This window comes from Equus caballus, chromosome 15 (genome assembly GCF_041296265.1).
Source record: "Equus caballus isolate H_3958 breed thoroughbred chromosome 15, TB-T2T, whole genome shotgun sequence".
Lineage (NCBI taxonomy): Eukaryota > Metazoa > Chordata > Mammalia > Perissodactyla > Equidae > Equus > Equus caballus.
In genome coordinates this window covers 11,856,066-11,878,167 of record NC_091698.1, presented here as the reverse complement: position 1 = coordinate 11,878,167, position 22,102 = coordinate 11,856,066, and the positions used below count along the sequence as shown (strand labels likewise).

At 35.1% G+C, this 22,102-nt stretch overlaps 1 protein-coding gene across 1 annotated transcript; it reads right to left on the bottom strand.

Moving 5' to 3' along the window:
• Nucleotides 1-2,571: 2,571 nt before the first annotated feature.
• LOC138917732 (olfactory receptor 2L5) lies at nucleotides 2,572-3,510 on the bottom strand. The gene has a single exon (XM_070235926.1). The coding sequence runs from the start codon at nucleotides 3,508-3,510 to the stop codon at nucleotides 2,572-2,574; it is 939 nt and encodes a 312-aa protein (XP_070092027.1).
• Nucleotides 3,511-22,102: the final 18,592 nt, after the last annotated feature.

The window sequence follows — 22,102 nt, the reverse complement described above, 5'->3', positions numbered from 1 at the left end:
TGTCATCTAAAAAATTCTTGACTATCTCACCTAAGTACCACAACAGGAAACGCTAGGAGCTTAGAAAGCAAACTTTGCCAGTAAATTATTTTAAATAAAAGTGTACACATGGTCACTTCAATAAAGCATATCAGGGAATTATTATAAATCATGAGTCCAGAATCTAGTTTTCAAAACTACTGCAGCACTGCAAAACAAATATCCTCAGGCTTAGAAATAGAAATAAAATTTAAAGATAATTTGAAGATTTGAAATTTAATATGAAACATTATAGATGGAATAGAACACTTTTCATACGAAGTTTCAGAAATCAATTATTAACAAAAAGGATAAAAATAATAGCAATTTAACTTGCAATTGAAAATAAATGTTAAAATGAATAAATAAGTATTTGAAACATGAAGCCAACTGCTTTCTTATACAAAGTCCACAAATTACCAGAAATTTGAGAGGAATTGTTAAAATGCCATTTATTAAATTTATATTTAAAATTAAAGTCAGATTTACATGAAATTGATTTATATGAATTGATAGGTTAAATTTATTCATAAGAGAAATCTTTTTGAGAAAAAATTTCTCCTTGAGACTCATTAGCTCTACCTGTACTATAATTTATATTTTGATATAAGATATCAGAAATTCAGTCCAAATTTTCACCACCCACCAACACTCCTAATAACTTAAGCAGTAACTTAAGCATATTCTTCTCAAAATTAAAACTCACAAAAAATTAGTTGCAACTTAGCATTTGCCACCAGTGACTGGCAATATTTTCAATTATGTTGATAATAAATGAAGTTCCTAAAAATATAAATTTTGGTGAAAATAAATTTAGAGAAAAGTGAGCCAGAAAACCTTATGATCAATATAAACATTACATAATAAAGTATTACTATTTATTATATATGAAATTATGAGACAATATTGTTTGGAATTTATATTTCACTTTATAGCTAATAAACTAGTTTTGAAGGGAAACATTTTATATTTTAGCACCAGTAATGGTAGTCTTTCCTGCTTTTGGAACAAGAGGCTTCATATTTTCATTTTGCTCTGTGCCCTTGAAATTCTGTGGAAGATGACCCTCCCCCTCCCTGCCACACTTGAGAGGGTAAAGAGTATTTCTGCACTTATCACTGGTGGGCAGTGACAGCACTTCACCCAGGAAGTTTACTTGAGCCAATGGATTTTTATTGGATGTAATGGTAGGATCTATTTATCTTAGTGACTGAGCCATAATATCAATGACTAAAATTGGTCCATTGATGTTGGCTTCTCTCAACATATTTCAGTAGATCTATGAGATGCAGTAGTGGAGAAAAAAATCTCATCTGAGAAATATCATCTGATGCTAAGACTAGCAGTGGCTACTGTTAAAAATGAAAGAACAGATCCAGAATGGAGTCCCTTGTGCTAAGCCCAAATCGCAAAACGGAGACTTAAGACCTAACCCAATTACAGTTTCAAACTTCTTCAGGGGTAGAGTCTCAAACCAGTCAACCCGGAATTATCTGGTCAGCACCAGTGAAGTAACCCACCTACTGGACGCCTGCCATCCTCCAAGGGAAAGTGGCCTTGCCTGAAACAGTCAACTCTTCTCAAGAATAACTTTCTCGTCCCACTTCCGTCTGCCTGTAAGAGTGTTTTCATTTTGTAAAGCTCTTCACAACTCCTTTCTGTTTGTTAGACAGGATGCTGCCTGATTCATTCAATAAAACCGAGATAACCCTTAAATTTTATTCAGTTGAATTTGCTCTTTACATTCCTTAGGATGTACTTAGCGTGTGCACAATGTCAGGGATGGGTGTGGGAATGTCCTTGACTAATTAATTCCCACTAATTTGACTAACCCTTTGACCCACTCATTTTATAATTAGCTTCACAATTTCCCTGACATCTGTTAGCACCTCCAAGTTTTTATTGTTGACCCTGAGGTATACCTGAAATTAAATGACTTCCTTAGCATTCATCACCCTAACAGAGACATGAACCTGTCATATTCCATTCAGAGTGGTATAAGGAATTCTGAATCCCTGATGAAGTCTTGAAGTCTCAGCTAAATACCCGTAATGATAAGTTTCTCTAAATTAAAGGAAAGAGTAACTGGTACAGGTAAATTATGGGTCTACTATGAGAATAACAAGAAGTCTTCTGAATTTCAATTAAATCCTGACATTCAGGAAACATTTGCTTTTCTTTTAGATACATTTGAAAATACTAGAACTGCCATGCTGAATGACAACTTCAGTTAGTTTCTATTTTCCTTTCTACATGACAATGATTATCATCAACATCATATCAGTAAAAAATAAATGAATTTGAAAGTTAAATTGAAATTGATGGGAAAAACACCATGAAGAAAAAAGGATAAAGCTTAGAGTTTCATATATCTCTACATATATTCATATGTATGTATATTTACAAGATAATTTTGTCTAGACCTAAATGATTTTATTCTTCTCTAGGTTAATTTTAGTTCTTGCACTCTAAGCATAAAATAATATTTTAATTACTGTACACTTATGAATGAACTTATATCCAAGTCCTGGGTACACATGCAAAAAGCTCTGTCTACATTTTCACAGCAAAGATTCTCTGAATCATTCTTCTTAGAGCCCCCATCACCTCCTTGTTTCTCAGGCTGTAGATGATGGGGTTGAGCATTGGGGTCAGGATGGTGTAGAAGACAGCCAGAACCTTGTCCTCTGTTGGAGATCTGAGGGATCTTGGACGTAGATAAGTGTAAGCAAATGGAGCATAATAGAAAGTCACCACAGTGAGGTGGGTGGTGCAGGTGGAATAGGCCTTCTTCTTCCCTTCTGCTGAGTGCATGCGGTAGACAGCAAGGAGAACCTGGCCATAGGAGCATGCAATGCCAATGAAAGGCAACACAAGGAAGAGGGCGGTACTCACAAACACTGTGTACTCATAGACCCAGGTATCCATGCAGGCCAGAGTCAACATGGCTGGGACATCGCAGAAGAAATGGTTGATGGCCCTGGATTGACAGTAGGAGATTTGGAGGGCATATGCAGTGTGGGCACAGGAGTTGATAGAGCCCATTATCCAAGATCCTGTTATCATCAGCACACACACTCTTTTGCTCATATGAATGGGATAGTGGAGAGGAAAGCAAATAGCCACATAACGATCATAAGCCATAGATGTCAAGAGCAGTGCTTCTGCACCTCCTAAAGTCAAGAAAAAGAAGCTCTGAACCCCACATCCAATGAAGGAGATAGATTTGTTTCCAAAGAGAAAATTAGAAACCATTTTTGGGACAATGGTGGAGATGTAATTCAAGTCAATGATGGAGAGCTGACTAAGTAAAAAATACATGGGTGTGTGGAGATGAGTGTCCAGGAAGATGAGAAGGATCATGGACAGGTTGCCAAACAGAGCCATTAGGAAAATGAGAACAATGAGAATGAAGAAGAACAGGCCAACGTTTGATGGTGGAAACAACCCCAATAAAATAAAATCAGTTAATGTTTGATTAGAATTTTCCATGGGGCATTAATATGATTTTTCCTACAGTTCGACACAAAAGTAAGTGGTTAAGTATAAAATTATATGTTCTTTTTAACTTATTATTTTAGTTATACTGTGTATTATTTAAAATTTTACAGCTCTTAAATGAAGAACTGAACTTATCTATTTTGGGAGAAATAAACCTTATTTTCTGATCCAGAGATTAAAATGTGAATATGCAAACATTTGTGTCCAAAGCATTTTCTAAGAAACCATTTGAATTATTTAACAAACAAGATTTCTATTTTGACTTCATTAGGATAAGTATGTTTTACTGCCCTTCACAAACTTAGATATCATTAAAATCAGATGTTATATTCAATATGCATGCATAGAAAATTTATGTAAACCTATATATTGTAGAGTTCTAGTATCAATAAATGTTTATCACTCTTCAGAGATTTTTTTCATATTTTTACCTAAAACTTACCTCTACAATTGGTGTAGCCTATCAGCTCATGTTGAGGAGCTTTATTTCTTTCTTAAGTCTTCTGTACACAATAATGTCAAATCAAGATTTCCTGAAATCAGGTATTATCATTTGGTTCATCTGTTCTGAAATATTGCATGAATCCTCATTGTCAAGTTCCACTTACACAAAGTCATCCTCTTCTAGATTCTGAATGCTGCAGTTAAAGAAGACTCTTTACTTGCACATCTATATACATGCTCATTTTAGCTTTTGTAACTCTGCTCAAGCTCTTCCAAATAGCGTTTCCTGTCTCTGCTTCTCTAGCATGTATATAACTTTATACATTGCTTTATGGCACTGTCTTATTCATTTTTTCCTTTTGTTGTTTTAGTTTTGTTTTTTTTTTTTGTATTAAAGCAACAAAAGATCCCGAATAGCCAAAGGATTCCTGATAAAAAAAAGAACAAAGCTCGAGGTAGCACACTCCCTGATTTCAAAATATACTACAAAGCCGTAGTAACCAAAACAGCATGGTACTGGCACAAAAACAGACACACAGATGAATGGACCAGAATTGAGAGCCCAGAAGTAAACTCACACATTTATGGACAGCTGATATTCGACAAGGGAGGCAAGAACATATAGTGGAGAAAGGAAAGTCTCTTCAATAAATGGTGTTGGGAAAACTGGGCAGCCATATGCAAAAGAATGAAAGTAGATCATTATCTTACACCAAGCACAAAAATCAACTCAAATGGATTAAAGACTTGAATGTAAGACCCGAAACCATGAAACTTCTGAAAGAAAACATAGACAATATACTCTTTGACATCAGTCTTAGCAGCATATTTAAAGTACTATGTCTGACTGGGCAAGGGAAACAAGAAAAAATGAACAAATGGGACTACATCAAACTAAAAACTTCTGCACAGCAAAGGAAACCATCAACAAAATGAAAAGACAACTTGACAATTGGGAGAAGATATTTGCAAACCATATGTAAGATAAGGGGTTAATATCCAAAATATACAAAGAACTCATATGTCTCAAAGAAAAAATTCCCCAACAACCCAGTTAAAAAATGGGCAAAAGATCTGAACAGACATTTCTCCGAAGAAGGTATATGGATGACCAACAAGCATATGAAAAAAATGCTCAGCATCATTAGCTATCAGGGAAATGCAAATCAAATCTACAATGAGGTATCACCTCACTCCAGTCAGAATGGTTATAAGTAACAAGACAGGAAACATCAATTGTTGGAGAGGATGTGGAGAGAAGGGAACCCTTGTTCACTGCTGGTGGGAGTGCAAACTGGTGCAGCCACTATGGAAAGCGTATGGAGTATCTTCAGAAAATTAGGGATAGATCTACCATATGATTCAGCTATCCCACTGCTGAGTATTTATCCAAAGAACTTGAAAACACAATGCATAAAGAAACTTGCACCCTTATGTTCATTGCAGCATTATACACAATAGCCAAGACTTGGAAGCAACATAGATGCCCACCAAGGGACAAATGGATAAAGAAGATGTGGTATATATACACAGTGGAATACTACTCAGCCATAAGAAATGTTGAAATCTGACCATTTGTGACCGCATGGATTGACATTGAGGGTGCTAGGCTAAATGAAATAAGTCAGAGGAAGGCAGTCAAATACCATATGATCTCACTCATAAGAAGAAGGTAAAAACAATGACAAACAAACACATAGCAACAGAGATTAGATTGGTGGTTACCATAGGGGAAGTGGGAGATGGGGAGGGTAAAAGGGGTGAATAGGCTCACATGTGTGGTGATGGACTATAATTAGTTTTTGGGTGGTGAACATGATGTAATCTACACAGAATTTGAAATATATTATGATGTACATCTGAAAGCTATATAATGTTATAATCCAATGTTACTGCAATAAAATAAATTAATTAAAAAATTAAAAATAAATAAGTAAAATTATATTTAGTTCTAGATAAGTGTGTGAATTTAGGAGCATATATTTATCACATCTCCCTCTTAAAACCCAATTATGATGATGATAAAGAAATAGATATGTTACAAATTAAAAGACAGGTGAACAAAAGACACAATGAGAAATGAAATATTTCAGGACTCTTTGAAAGAAGGAATTGGGATAGAGAAATGGTCAGTTACTTAAATGGAAAATAGGACATGGCACCCTAAGAATCTTCACGGAGGTAGGAGGAGATTCTCCTCCAGAGACGTGGTAAGTGAACAAGCTCCACACAGGATGTGATGTCTTAGTCTTAAATATTATTTTAGAGACCAATGTTACCAGACTTTTAAGGAAGTTTCCAACATGAAAGAGGAAGATGCACAAACTTGCACACATACACACACAAACACATATGCATTCACACACACTCTGCGCAAATATAAAGGGAGTTATACGTGGTTGGGAAAATGCAGAAAGAGAATACATTTTTAAAAATTAGAATTCATATCTTCAAAGAAGTATGAAATATTATTATGCCACATTACATTATTAGATTTACTTAAAACGTGTCAGATAATAAGAAAGGGATTTCCAAATTAAAAAAATATAATTGATAAAATCAGTAAGTGAAAGTTTGAAAGACAAAGTGAAAAAATCCACCAGAATTAAAAGAAAACAACAGCAAGAACAACATAAAGAGATTTCCATTTTGAAAGATTTGGAGAATTAGAGAATTAATGTAGGGAAACCAGTGTATGCTTGTTGTCATTCCTAGAAATGCATATAACAAAATAATAATGGAGTTAACATCATCAAGGAAACATTTTTCAGAATTGATGTATATGACCCACCATATTCAGACACCATAAACAGAACACAGAAATGCAAATGAGAAATATTTTATTGAAAGAGATTTTCTTGAAAATTCAAAATGTGTTCTTGAAAACATTTTCTGAAAATAGTCAATATTGCTGATAAATTTATGGCCTGAAAAGTGCTTTGACAGAGTAAATAGTCATAATAATGACAAGAACTATATATAGAAATAGTAACTAAATTATCATTTGAATTTACTATAATTTATATCTTTGTGCTTTAGCAATATATACTGGAAGATGAAACAGTGCCGTCAACCTTGCCACCCAAGTCCCAAATAGTGATGTAACTGTTCTGAAAGGATAGGAAAAGGGAAAAAGATGTGGAAGTGGTGGTATATGGGGGGAAGGTTTCCATTCTAAACTGACCACAAACAAAAATCTGTTAGAACTAACAAGTTCACCAATGTTGCAAGATACAAAATCAGTTGTATTTCCATATACTAATAATGTACAATCCTAAGAAGAGTATAAGAAAACAATTACATTTACAATATCATCAAAGAGAATAAAATACTTAGAAATAAATTTAACAAGAAAGGCAAAACGTATGTGCACTGAAAATCAAACAACGTTGCTGAAAGAAATTGAGGAAGAGACAAATAAATAGAAATGCACCCTGTGTTCATGAATTGGAAAACTTAATATTATTAAGATGTCAATACTACCATAAGCAACTTCAGGTTCAATGAAATGCCTATCATAATCCCAATGAGATTATTTGAAGAAATGAAAAAATACATCCTAAAATTCATTTTAAATCTCAAGGTACTCTGAATAGCCAAAACAAGAATATAAAAGAATTGGAGAACTCATTTTTTTCTGATTCAAAACTTACTAAAAAGCTATTATAATAAAAACAATGTAGTATTGGCAAAAAGGCAAACATAAACCAATAAAGCAGAGATACCAGAAAAAAACCGTCATGCGTGTGGTCAAATCATTTTTGACAAGGATCTCAAAACCATTCAATGAGGATGCCTTTTCAAAAAATAGTGGTGAAAAAACTGGATCTCTACATGCAAATAATGAAATTGTACCATTACTTTACACTATACACAAAAATTAAATGGATGAAAGAGACATAGAGCTAAAACTATAAAATCTTAGAAGAAAACATAGAGGAAACATTTGAAATTGGATTTAGCTGTGCTGTATTGAATATGACACCAAAGCATGTACAACAACAATAAAGATATAGATAAGCTGGACTTCATCAAAATTGAAAACTCCTGTGCATGGATGAACTTCATCATCAAAGTAAATCAGCAACCCACAGAATGGAAAAATATTTGCAAAATGTATATCAGATAAGGGATTGCTGCAGGGCATATGTAAATAACTCCTACAAATAAACAACAGAAAAACTAATTTAAAAATTAAAATTTAAAAAGAATGGATTCATGTACAGTAAAAGTGCAAGTAGGAAGCAACATCACAATACCATTCTGACATGTAACTACTCTTCTTTCATGGGAAAAAATATAATAAAACAGCAGAAAATAAGAAAGTCTTTCCATTACAATCCTTATTGAGGATCTGGACTCTTAAATGTTAGGTTTATTCTTCAAGTTTCACTTGAGCACATCCCAAGCACATTTCAATGTATTAGGCCCTATCTCTTCCAGTGACCCTCATCTCACTTCCCATCTAGACATCATATTTATGAATCAGCTTCAAAACCACTTTCTGTTGTCTCCTTCATACTCTACAACTCCCCCTGAACAGCATCGAAAACATGCAGCTACTCTCTCAACCTCGAACTGCATTTCAGATCTTTTACTTTTTACCTAAATCTTACATAGATACATCGCTCGTTTTCTAAACTGATCGCTTTAAATCCTGAATGATTTCAGTACAAGTGGTAACCAACACTGCCAAAGTGGCTACCATTGAAATCAATACTTTTGTGATCACATGTTGTCCTTGAATGAAAACATCTCTACATCTGAACAATATAATTGATGTTACCCATGCTCTTCTCAAGCATTTTTGACTTGGCTTCAGTCTTCCCTGTTTCCAGAGAGTACATCACAGGCTGTGGATACAATGCACCCTTTCTTCTCTAATGAATATTGTTTATCCTTCAAGTTCATTTTTTCTATAAATGTCTTTGTCCAATTATGGCCAAATAAATTCTTCTCACATTTGAAGTACTATTTAAATTCATAAACATTTTTATTATATATTTTATCATAGGGTATCATGATTACTTTCAATTGTATCTCAGCATATGATGTAGTGGAGTCTAGGCCCGTGTGTTATTCACTGTAGTTTCAGAACAGTAGTTCATAGACAATATCATGATCTACCTTTTTTGTGAATGTTACCATATTTTATCATTTCATGATCAATTATTCACAAATAGATCAGTTCTCACAACTGTATAATATCACATTTTGGGTTTAAAAAGAACTCATGTCTGAAAAAATGTGAACAAGTGTTCAAGCAGCCCATCCATTTTTTATTTTTAAGGATAAAATATGTATATATCTTTTTCAAACCCACTATAGTCAAATGAAAATTTTTTTGGAGTTACCTGGTTAATTAGATCTCTGAATGTATCCATTACTTATTATAAACAGAAGTACTTAACTCTGAATAAACTTTTCTTAAGCACTTGCTGAAGAGTTCTTAAGTGGCTAATAAAAATTAAAATAAAATTAGGATTAATACCTTTAATTATCTCCACACTTTCACAAACTCACTACCTTGGTTAGCTGACAGTGCTCGAACTGTCACCATAGGAACAGTCATTTTCTGTAAATTTCCTTGAATATTTTCTAAACAAACATACATGTTAAACTTCTATCTCTTTACTTGAAATTTTAGGTACCTCCAATGAAACTCAGAAGCAAGACTGATTCTAGGACTTCTTAACTTGGAGATTTACTCTAATGCTCATTTGTGGGCATTTTTTGGTATTCATTTGGGAATGTTCTCTGAGACTTGGAAAATGTAGGTCAAATCACTAATAACCCAAGATGGCCATAAGCCAAGGTTGGGGAAGGAGTTCTAATAATTTCTTTGGATGTTTTCACAGTTGTGTTAAGGGTCAATCAGTCTGGAAAGAAACAAATACATTTCTTCAGATTCTTCCAAAATTACTACATTTCTAAAGTTTTATGGATCATATATTTTATATATTGTTCAGTAAGTGCACAGTAATGATATATGCATATATTATTTTCAAATTTTGATTATATTGGCTTACAAATTTATTAAATTGAATGGAATATGGTTAGTTTAATAAAAGTGTATACACAGAAATTTTTAAGGTATCACACCCATGGGAGTCAGCCTTAATTTATTTTAGTTATTACATATTTTTAAATTATTTCCATTCTGTTGGAAAAATCAGTTAAACTATAAAACAATTTTCACTTATTAAACTAAACAAGGAAAATAATGATAATACTTTTGTACACTTATATTTGCAAAATATTTAACAATGCAATATTATTGCAGATAGTAGCCTAATTTTTCTTGTATTTCTTATGGTTTCCATTAACCAAATTAATTACATCTTTTACTTGGGAAGAGGTAATATTGATCTTGTTAAAATAGCTTAAAAACATTTTTTAAATGCTTGAAGTTTTAATTATAATCTGTCTCTGTGAAGACTTCTTCATGTTCATTCTCTTTTGAGTTTTTTGGGCTTCATGGATCTGGATGTTCTTTTCTCTTCCCAGATTTGGAAAATGTTTTGCCATTATTTCTTTAAATAAGCCTCCTGCCCCTTTCTCTTTATCTGCTCCTTCTGGGATTCCCACAATGCATATATTGGTGTACTTGTGGAATCCGGTAAGCTCTGCAGTTTTTGTCAGTCTTTTTAAATTTTTTTTCTGCTGACTGGGTAATTTCAAATCATCTGTCCTTGAGCTTACTGATTCTGTCCCTCTGCTGATTACATGTGATAGAGAGCCAGGCAAACTCAGACGTAGGAGCACACAGTACCAACAAAAGGCAACCCGAGGAATAGGGTGTGACTCACAGTCACTGTACACTCATGAACCCAGATTTCCATTCAGTTGATAGTCAACATGGCTGGGACATCACAGAAGAAATGATTGATGACCCTAGATCAGCCATAAGAGAAATGGAGGGCATGTGAAATGTGGGCACAAGAGTTGATAGAGCCCATTGCTCAGGATCCTATTAACATCAGCACACACTCTTTTGCTCATATGAATAACATAGTGGAGAGGAAAGCAAATAGTCACATACCGATCAAAGAACATAGATGCAAATAGTAAGCCTTATGCTCTTGCAAAAGTCAAGAAGCTCTGAACATAACACCAATGAAGGAGATAGACTTATTTCCAAACATAAGATTGGAAGCTATTTTGGGGACAATGGTGGAGATGTAGTTCAGGTCCATGAGGGAGAGCTGACTAAGTAGGAAATGCGTGGGTGTGTGGAGATGGGTGTCCAGGAGGACAAGGAGGATCACGGACAGATTGTCAAGTAGAGCCATTAGGAGAGTGACAATGGTGAGGACGAATAACAGGAAAATTATTGTTGGTGGGATAACCTCAATAATTAATAATTTTCCATGGGGTTTTCGTTAATTATTTCCTAAAGACAGACACAACATTAAGCTAGTATAGAGTAATAAGCTATTTTTAATTTATAATTTTAGTCACACTGTGGTTTATTCATGAATCATTGTAGCTCTTAAACGAAGAACACAATTACCTATTTTGAAAAAAAAAATCTCCAGTTTTTTCCTCACAGATAAAGTCTTGAGGAGACATCTTTGGCCAAAATATTTTATAGACGTCTATAAATTTTTAGGACAAAATGTATTCTTCAAAGATTTTATTTTTTTCTTTTTCTCCCCAAAGCCCCCCAGTATATAGTTGCATATTCTTCGTTGTGGGTCCTTCTACTTGTGGCATGTCGGACGTTGCTTCAGCATGGTTTGATGAGGATTGCCATGTCCGTGCCCAGGATTCGAACCAACGAAACACTGGGCCGCCTGCAGCAGAGTGCATGAACTTAACCACTCGGCCATGGGGCCAGCACCAAAATGTATTCTTTAATGATTTTATTAGGATATAGACATGTTTCCCAACATAATTCAAGGATTACTAAAGTCAGACCTTATAATTTAAATGTATGAAAAAAAGGTTAATGTAAAAGCATAAAATATAGACTGATATTTGAATACATTTTTATGACCCTTAGAGAATGATTTTTTTTCTATTGAAGCCATAATACCCCTCAAACTTCAGTAGCCTATCAATTCATGTTGCAGACCTAAATTTAATTTTTGAACTATCCTCAAGAAGCTTGCCAAATCAAGCCGCTTAGACATCATTTCATTATTTGCTTCTTCCTTTCAGAAATCTACAATGAATCCGTATTACCAAACACCATTCATACAAAGTAATTTTCTTTTGCCTCCTCACCTAACTTCCAAGTGCTCAAGTTAAAATAGACACTTTTCCTAAGAATCTATACTCAAATTTCATTCTGGCCTTCATGACTCTGCTCAAGGTCTCCCAAAAGATATGTATTCTGTCCATCTGCTTCACAATGCTTATATGGCATTATACATTTCTTTATGGAATCTTTTCTTATTCATTTTTTCCCTGTTGTTATAATTTAAAGAAAGTGGGATGAGAGCAAAGGAGGGGAATCAGGGATGAAAGAGGTCAGGACCTTTTGGAAGAAAGCAGTTTGAGGAAAGTTCAATCACTTAAATGGACAAGGGGAAAGGGCATCCTGAGAATCTTCTTAGTGTGAATGAGTGGGGGAATTCTCCTACAGAGGAAACACCATAGGCAAGCAACCTCAGCATGCTGTGCCGAAAAAGGCACTGTAGTCCTTCAGTCTTATAATACTACTCTGATACCAAAGATCATCACATGGATTGGAAGAGTAAACATAGTTCAAATGGCCATGCTATCCAAAGCAATCTACAAATTCAATGAAATCCCAATCAGAATCCCAATGACATTCTTCATGGAAATAGAATAATGAATCCTAAAATTCATATGGGGCAACCAAAGACCCCAAATTGCTAAAGCAATTCTGAGAAAAAATAACAAAGCTGGAGGCATCACAATCCCTGAGCTCAAAAGAGACTACAAAACCATAGTTATCAAAACAGCATGGTGAAAAACAGGCACACAGATCAACAGAACAGAACCGAAAGCCCAGAAATAAAACTGCACATCTATGGACAGCTAATCTTTGACAAAAGTGCCAAGAACATACAATGGAGAATAGGCAGTCTCTTCAATAAATGGTGTTGGGAAAACTGGACAGCCGCATGCAAAAGAATGAAAGCAGACCATTATCTCATGCCATACACAAAAGTAAACTCAAAATGTATCAAAGACTTGAAGATAAGTCCTGAAACCATAAAACTCCTGGAAGATAATATAGGTAGTAGATCCTTTGACATCGAACTAAAAAGGATCTCTTCAAATATCGTGTCTTCTCAGACAAAGAAAAAATAAACAGGTGGGAGTTCATCAGACTAAAGAGCTTCTGCAAGGCCAATGAAACTAGGATCAAAATACCCACCAATTGGGGAAAAACATTTGCAAATCATATATCTGATAAGAGGTCAATCTCCATAATATGTATGGAACTCATACAACTGAACAATAAAAAAAACAGTCCAATCATAAAATGGGCAGAGGTATGAACAGACATTTTTCAAAGAAGATATACAGATGGCCAATAAATAAAAGAAAAGATGTTCAACTTCACTAATCATCAGAGATACCACTTTACACCTGTTAAAATGGCTAAAATCACTAAGACTAAAAATAACAAATGTTGGAGAGGATGTGGAGAAAAGGGAATCCTCATACACTGCTGGTGGGAATGCAAACTGGTGCAACCACTATGGAAAACAGTATGGAGAATCCTCAAAAAACTAAAAATAGAACTACCATACCACCCAGATATCCCACTGATGGGTATCTACCCAAACAACTTGAAATGACAATCCAAAGTAACATATGCACCCCTATGTTCATTGCAGCACTATTCACAATAGCCAAGACATGGAAACAATCCAACGGCCCTTCGGCTGACAACTGGATAAAGAAGATGTGGTGTATATATACACAATGGAATACTACTCAGCCGCAAAAAAGACAAATCATCCCATTTTCAATAACGTGGAAGGACCTGGAGGGAATTATGCTAAGCCAAATAATCCAGACAGAGAAAGACAAACAGCATATTATTTCACTCATATGTAGAATATGAACAAACATATGGACAAAGAAAAGAGTTCAGTGGTTACCAGGGGAAGGTCCGTGGCAGGTGGGCACAGCGGGTGAAGGGGAACACTTATGTGGTGATTGTCAAGAAATAATGTACAACTGAAATTTCCCATTGATATAAATTATTATGAATTCAATAAAAAATTGATTAGGAAAAGTGTAAGAAATATTTACAAAACAATTTCACAATCAGAGAAGTATGAGAAGTTGTTAAATCCACAGTACAAATACCATGAGTAATATATGAGGAAACATCAGATAACAATAAAGGAGTTCCCAAAATTAAAGATACAATAATTAATATAATAGATTTAATGAAAGCTTCAAAAGATAAATTGGAGAAGATGGATCAGAAAGAAAACAACAACCAAACCAAAGTCTGAGATAGAAACAATGGAATTAGAGAATCGATATAAGATGATGCAATATACACTTATGGGCATTCTAAAAATGCATATGACATAATAATTATGGAGTGAATATTATCAAATAAAAACATTTTCTCAGAAGTGTTATATATGAGCTATTCTATAATTTTTATGCCATATGCATTTTTAGTATTCAAATAGCATGGAAAGAACACAGAAAAATAAGTGAGAAATAATTTATGAAAGTATATTTTCTTGAAAACCGTAAACATCTTGAAAACAATATCTTAACAATTCTCAACATCAGCTATAAAAACAAGATCCTAAAACCTTCTTCAGAGAAATTATAGTAATATAATGAGGAGAACTGTATGCATTAATCGTCATAAAATAGTATCAATTTTCACAACAGTATTATATTTTTTGCACACAACCAATACATTTTAGAAGATGGAAGAATGCCATCAACACATGTCCCCAGATAAAGTGAGATGCAACTATGTTGAGATCACGAGTGGAGGGGCAGTGGCGAGGGTGGCAATGCAAGGAGGGGGCATCTCCACGTCAACAGTGTCCTGAGTCACAAAACAGCCTGGAATTTGGGATTTAGGAATCAGGCATCAGAAGATAAGCATAGTGTTTACAATGTGAGAGAAATATGGGGAAAATTGTAAAATAATTTGAAGTATTTGCCTTGGGGGTCAGGAGTGGGTTATGGAGACAGTCCTTTTACCCTGTGGGTTTTGATACAATTTTCACGCATTATTTGAGTAGAATATTAAATTGACATTAACAAAACTTCACTCAATAATTTCCATGTACTCTAGGGATTATGCTTATTTTCTGCTTATGTGAATCCCCAAATAATTTGTAAGAAAACCATGGCCAGTTCCTGGGCCTATGTAGAGTAACAGATTTGCAATTATCATGCAGCCACTGACAATTTGCAGAGGAAAAATCGGGACAGAAAATTTCTTTTTATAAATTAGCGTTTAGATTCAACATGAGGCCAGCAATTAAGACTAATATTGTAAAATATATTTTATATTAGTAGTTTCAATACTGACAAGATTGAAAATATAATATTTAATATTAGCAATGAAATTAGCATAGTGAGTAATTTTATATAGGGCCAATAATGATAAAGATTCCATGAAGTAGCTAATATTATCCCAGCAAAAATCAACAAATGGGACTCCATCAAAGTTAAAAGGTGCACAACAAAATAAACAGCCAACAAAATAAAAAGGCAACCTACAGAAAGGGACAGAATTTTTGCTAACTGTATATCAGATAAGAGGTTAATATCCAAAATATATAAAGAAATCATACGACCAATAAAAAAGCAAACAATTTAATTTAAAGTGATTAGGCGAGGATCTGACTAGACATTTTTCCAAAGAAGAAATCCAAATTGCCAGCAGGTACATGAAAAGCTGCTCAACATCACTATCCATCAGGGAAATGCAAACCCAAACCACAAATCACCTCAGACCTGTCAGAATGGCTATCATCAAGAAGACTAGCGATAACAAATTTTAGTGAGTATGTGGACGAAAGAGAACCCGTGTCCACAATTGGTGGGACTTTAATCATTTAATCACTATGGAAAATAATACGGAGATTCCTCAAAAAAAAAGTAAAAATAGATCTACCATGTGATCCAGAAATTCCACTTCTGGGTATATACCCAAAGTAAATGAAAACAGGATATTGAAGAGATATATGCACTCTCATGATTATTGCAGCATTATTCACAATAACCAAGATATATAAACAACCTAAGTGTCTATGAATGAATGATTGGATAAAGTAGACAAGGTATACATAGGCAATGGAATATCATTTACCTGTGAGAAAGGATATCTTGCCATTTGCAACAACATGGATGGACCTTGATGACATTATGATGAGATAAGTGACACAGAGAAAGAGAAATACTGTCTGATATTACTTATTTGAGGAATCTAAAAAAGCCAAGCTTTTAAAAACAAAGAGTAAATGGTGGTTACCAGGGATCTCGGGCAGGAGGATGGGACAGATGTGGTTTAGGGGTACACATTTGAATCAGTAGTAACTAAGTCTTAGAGATCTAACGCACAGGATAGCAAATAAATAAAATGATAATGTATTATACTCATAAAACTTACCAAGAGACTAGAACTTCATTATTTCTACCACTAAAAAGAAATGATTATGTAATATGATAGAGGTGCTAATTATCACTAGAATGGTGTTTATATTACAATAGATAAAGTACCAAACTAGCATCTTTACATCTTAAGTTTGCACAGTTATATGTCAAACATGTTTCGATTACAAACAATCAGAAAGATATTGTCTATTTTGTAGTTTCCTTGTTTTTTTTATTCCTCTCTTTGTGTCTTCTTTTATGACTTAACGGTTTTCTTTAGTGGAAATGCTTTGGTTACCTTTCCATTTTGTGTATCTCAGATAGGTTTTTGCTTTGTGGTTACCATTAGGATTACCTAAAACATCATATAGATATAACAGGCTATTTTTAACCTAGCAAAATCATCCTTCAGAAATGGAGGAAATATAAAGACTTTCCCAGACAAATGGAAGCTGAGTGAGTTCATCACCACTAGGATTGCATTACAAGAAATACTGAAAGGGGGGCCAGCCTGCTGGCACAGTTTTTAACTTGGTATGTTCTGCTTTGGTGGCCTGAGGTTCACCGGTTTGCACCCCGGGTGCGGACATGGCACCGCTTGGCAAGCCATGCTGTGGTAGGCGTCTCACATATAAATTAGAGGAAGATGGGCATGGATATTAGCTCAGGGCCAGTCTTCCTCAGCAAAAAGAGGAGGATTGGCAGCAGATGTTAGCTCAGGGCTAATCTTCCTCAAAAAAAGAGAAAGAAATGCTGAAAGGAGTTCTTCTATTCTTGATTGTCTTTTTTTTCTTTCAACACGTAGAATGTATCTTCCCTGGCCTGCAAGGTTTCTACTGAAAAATCTTTTGATAGTTTTATGGAGATTCATTTTATGTGAAGAATTATTTTCTTGTATTGCTTTTAAAATTCTGACTGTGTCTTTGACTGGACAGCTTTATTATAATCTTTTGGAGAATATGGTTCTAGGTTGACATTTTGGGGAAACGTGTGAGCTTCATGAACTTGGATACACAAATCTTTACCTACATTTGGAACATTCTCACTCTTTGTTTCTTTAAATAAGATTTTTACCCTTTCTCTCTCTCCTCTCCTTCTGGACTCCAGTGAATGGAGTCTTTATCTTAATCTGATCCCACAGTTCACATACACTTTCTTCACTCTTTTCATTCTTTTTTTTCCCCTGTTGGGAGAATTTCACTTGACGTCTTACAGTTACCTAGGTTGCATCCGGTTCCACTAATGCACTCACAATATTATGTCATCATAGATGTTCTCCCACATGTCCCCTTATAAAGTCTATGGATAAAACTTTGTAACTATGTAGGTTACACAATACACACATGTATCACTTCTGAAAGTATTTCCTGACTTGATTATTCCACATTTTAAAGTTTTTAAAAAATTTTTTCCAATTTGGAGATTTCAATTTATAGATACAATTTCCAAAGGATGATTATATTTTGTTTTTATTTTTTTTCCATTTCTAGTCTTTCCCCATGTCTAGATTTTTACTTGTTGGGAACTATATCAGGCATAAAAAGTATAAAACATTACATAATAGACAACTGTGATCTATTATGTACCCCAATGCATCACTTCCTTCTTTATATTCTGAAGATTAACACCAACTGGAATTGGGTACTTTAAAGCCAATTATTTTATTAAATATATACACCACATAATTATACGCTCATTAACAATATATGGCATTGATTGCATATTTCTATAATTTATATGAATGGTACCTTTTTGAATGGACCAGATACAAGATTTATCTTGATAACATTAGAGCTAAGCTGTACCAAACAGTTTTATCTCTCACTTAATGACTTATTTTTATGACTCAGTAAGTGTTTGCCACTGCTAAGTATAGTGCAAATGAAACCTCATCTGGCCAGGTTGGGACATGCACAACCTAGAGATGGGATTGACTTGTGTGGTAGGGGAGTTGGTAGATGAATATTTTGTTCTTCTGTGTCACACAGAGAGAGAGACAGTCTCAAGGCATATTCTGTAGATTTATTCAAAGGTCTCACAGACTGATTGAACCCAAGTGGTCTAAAATGGTAACCAACTTGATAATACACAGCTGGATTGATTTATCTTATTTCCCTATTTCACTTTTACTAGCTCTTCTACTCTTGTTTCCTGGAATTTTCTTCCAAAATAAACTGCCTTAACAAACCTGCTTCTTATCTATATTGTCAAAAATCAAACTATAACAACATCATAGCATTTTTTCTATTTATTTATAAAAATCAATATTATATTTGTGAGATTCAAATATATTAATATATTCATTCCATTTTCCTAATTAACCATACTTTATTTATTCATGGCATGTTGATAGGCATTCATAGGTTTTATTCCTTCTTTTATTTTCACTAACTGTAGTCTAGAATATTATCATGTATGACTATTGATACACACATACAAGAATCCATTTAACCTATAAAGTTAGAAGAATTATTAGGTCAATTGGTATGACCACGTTTATATTTCATTCCACTCTTCTCCAAACTGCTTATACCACTTTGCTCTCTACTTGTCAGTGTGGGAATCCCCAATGCTTCACCTCCTTGCCTATACAATGTTTTTTAAAAAATAATTGTTTTAACTTAAAAAAATGTTAATATTGTGATATGAGATTTTATTTATCTGGACCACTGTGGCACCATGGAGAGAGGTCTCCTCTGGCCCTCTGATTCCTCCAGTGTGAAAAGCGAACCCAAGGGGCAACTAGAAAACTCCAGAATTGTGGCTTGCTTTGCACAAGCCCCTTCTCTGACCTCGTGTCATAGGACTTGCAAAGGAATCTCTGGCTCTCAACCACTGGGCATCAGACCGTGATGAGGAAGGGGAAGGGCTTACAAAACTAGCACACAGATCTTGCCTGCTTGAGTTTATAACTGCAGTACCCAAGTAGTAATTCTAATCAGTGACTTTTATCACTGGAAGACCCAAGTTGTGGGTACACTCTGACCAGAGAACTTGGCAGAGTACATATCTGCCAGATTTGAATCTTCAAAGAAGGTGTTATTTTGGCCCTAGCATCTGATTTGGCCATGTCCAGTCAAAGAGCTGAATCACAGACCCGCTTGCTATGGAGAGTGTCTTCTGGTCCCTTCTGACCAGAAAAGCAATAGACAACTCATGGAAGTTGTGTTGGCCCAGGAGCATTTGAGCTAAGAGGTGAGTGGGCAGAGCTGATTGCCCACAGAGCAAAGCCAATACCAAGTGTGGAGTATTCCCATGCTACACACAGGCAGGGGGATTAATTCATAGGCTGAGGGTAGCTCCCAGGCCTTCCAACTAGAAAGCCTGTTTGGGAAATTGATAGACTCCTGGAGCAGCCCCACCTTCTCCCTCCCAGACAAGAGAGTTGAGACATAGTCCCATCCACCGGGGGTTTCTGGTTCTATTTGTTCAGAAGAGCTGAAGACAATTCCTGGAAGCATGCAGCCCAGCGGCACTAAAGCTGAGAGGTGGGCAGTGCTGACAGTCTGCAGAGCAAAGCCAGTTGCCCTATTCAGTCAGCCAGTCAGAACTTGGGGCATGAGTTGGCATGAATTAGGACAACAAACAATTTTACTGGCTTTAGAGCTGCTTCTCCCACTGTACCCAGGCAGGGAATCTAATTCATAACACTGGGAATTGGTGAATACAACCTTGAGCCTTTCCAACCAGGGAGCATAACCAGAGCACATAAGAAGTTGAATAGCTCTTTCACCAGCCCTACATACAATGGCATTTAAATAAATAACACAAACCATGTTTTCCACCATCTGCAGAGCAAAACTGGTGACCATATCTGACCAGGGAATTCTGTCCACACTCTGGACTGATTTGAATCCTGAAATAACAAACTGTAAGGCCCTGGGTCCCAACCTGGTTCCCTGCCAGGACAGAGAAGCTAATTCATAATCCCATTTACTACTGGATATGATTCCCAGTCCTAACCGTCTAGGAAGCCTGACTAGAGAATCCAGGCACCCACAGAGCCCATCCTCCAGCCTCACTTTGGTAAGGAACTAAGCCAGCAGGACTATTCAACTGTTCTCAGGAAGGGCACAATCCCCATCTGCATCCTCAGAGTTCAAACAGTTGCCTTTCCCCTGAACACACCATAATAGCAGCCCCACCTGTTCAAGGACATTGCTAGCAGACACATCCAGTAGCCCAAACTGAGTTGACAGATTAAGAACTGTCTCTTCCAAAGCTAACCTGTGAAGTCTACAAGAGGAGCTTGATTATTCAAATGTGCAGATACTGACGTAAGTAATCAGGGATCATGAAAAATCAGGTAGATATGACACCACCAAAGGAAACAAATAAAGCTCCCATAACTGAACCTAAAGAAAGGGAAATCTCTGAACAGTCAAAGAATTCAGAATAATCTTCTTAAGGAGGTATAGTGAACTACAACACAACACAGACAGACTGCTAAAGAAAACAAGGAAAACAATGCATAAACAGAATGAGAAGTTTGACAAAGAATTAGCAACCATCAAAAAAGAACAAATCCAAACAAACAAACTGAAATCTCAGTGTTTAAAAACACAATAACTAAACTGAAAAATTCAATAGAGAGTTTCTAAAGTGGACTCAACTATGCAGAAGAAAGGATCAGTGAAGTGGAGGGTGAGACACTGGAAATTACACAGTCAGAGGAGCAAAAAGAATAAAAAGAGTGAAGAAATTCTGGGGGAATTATGGGAAATAAAGAAAAGAACCAGTATGTGCATTATGAAAACTGCAGGAGAAGAAGAGAAAGAGAAAGGGATGGAATGTAAATTTAAAGCAATAATGGCTGAAAACTTCCTGAACCTGGGGAGACAAATGGACATCCAGATCCATGAGACCCAAAGCACCCTAAATAGAGTGAATTTAAATAGGGCTACACAGGTACAGATTATAATTAAACTGCCCAAAGTCTAAGATAAAGGACAATTTTAAGAGCTACAATAGAAAAGATACAAGTTACATATAAGGGAATCCCCATAACACAATAGGCACATTTCTCAACAAAAACTTTTTAAGCCAAGAGAGAATAGGATGACATATTCAAAATATTGAAAGAAAATAATTGTTACTAAGAATTCTATACCCAGGGAGGCTGTCCTTCAGAAACAAAAGAGGGATAAAAGCTTTCCCAAACAAACAAAACAAATGGAGATCATTACCACCACACCTGTCTTCCCAGAAATGCATTGATTGGAAGTAATAGAACACTAATTAAGATCACAAAAACATAAAAGGGTAGTATAAATCTCACTGGTAGTGGTAAATACATACTTATCATTAGACTCTGTAATATGGCAATAGTGTTGTATAATTCACTTAAACCCTAGTTAAAAGTAAAAAAAAGAAACATAGTAAGGATAACCATAACTACAATAATCTCTTATTAGTCACACAATATAAAAAATGTATAATATGTAACAGCAATAACCTAAAATGTGAGAGGAAGAAAAGTAAACGTGTAAAGTTTATGAACTCCATTAAAGTTAAGTTGTTATCAGGTAAAAATAGGCTATTATAAGTTTAAGATATTTTGTGTAAACCTCAT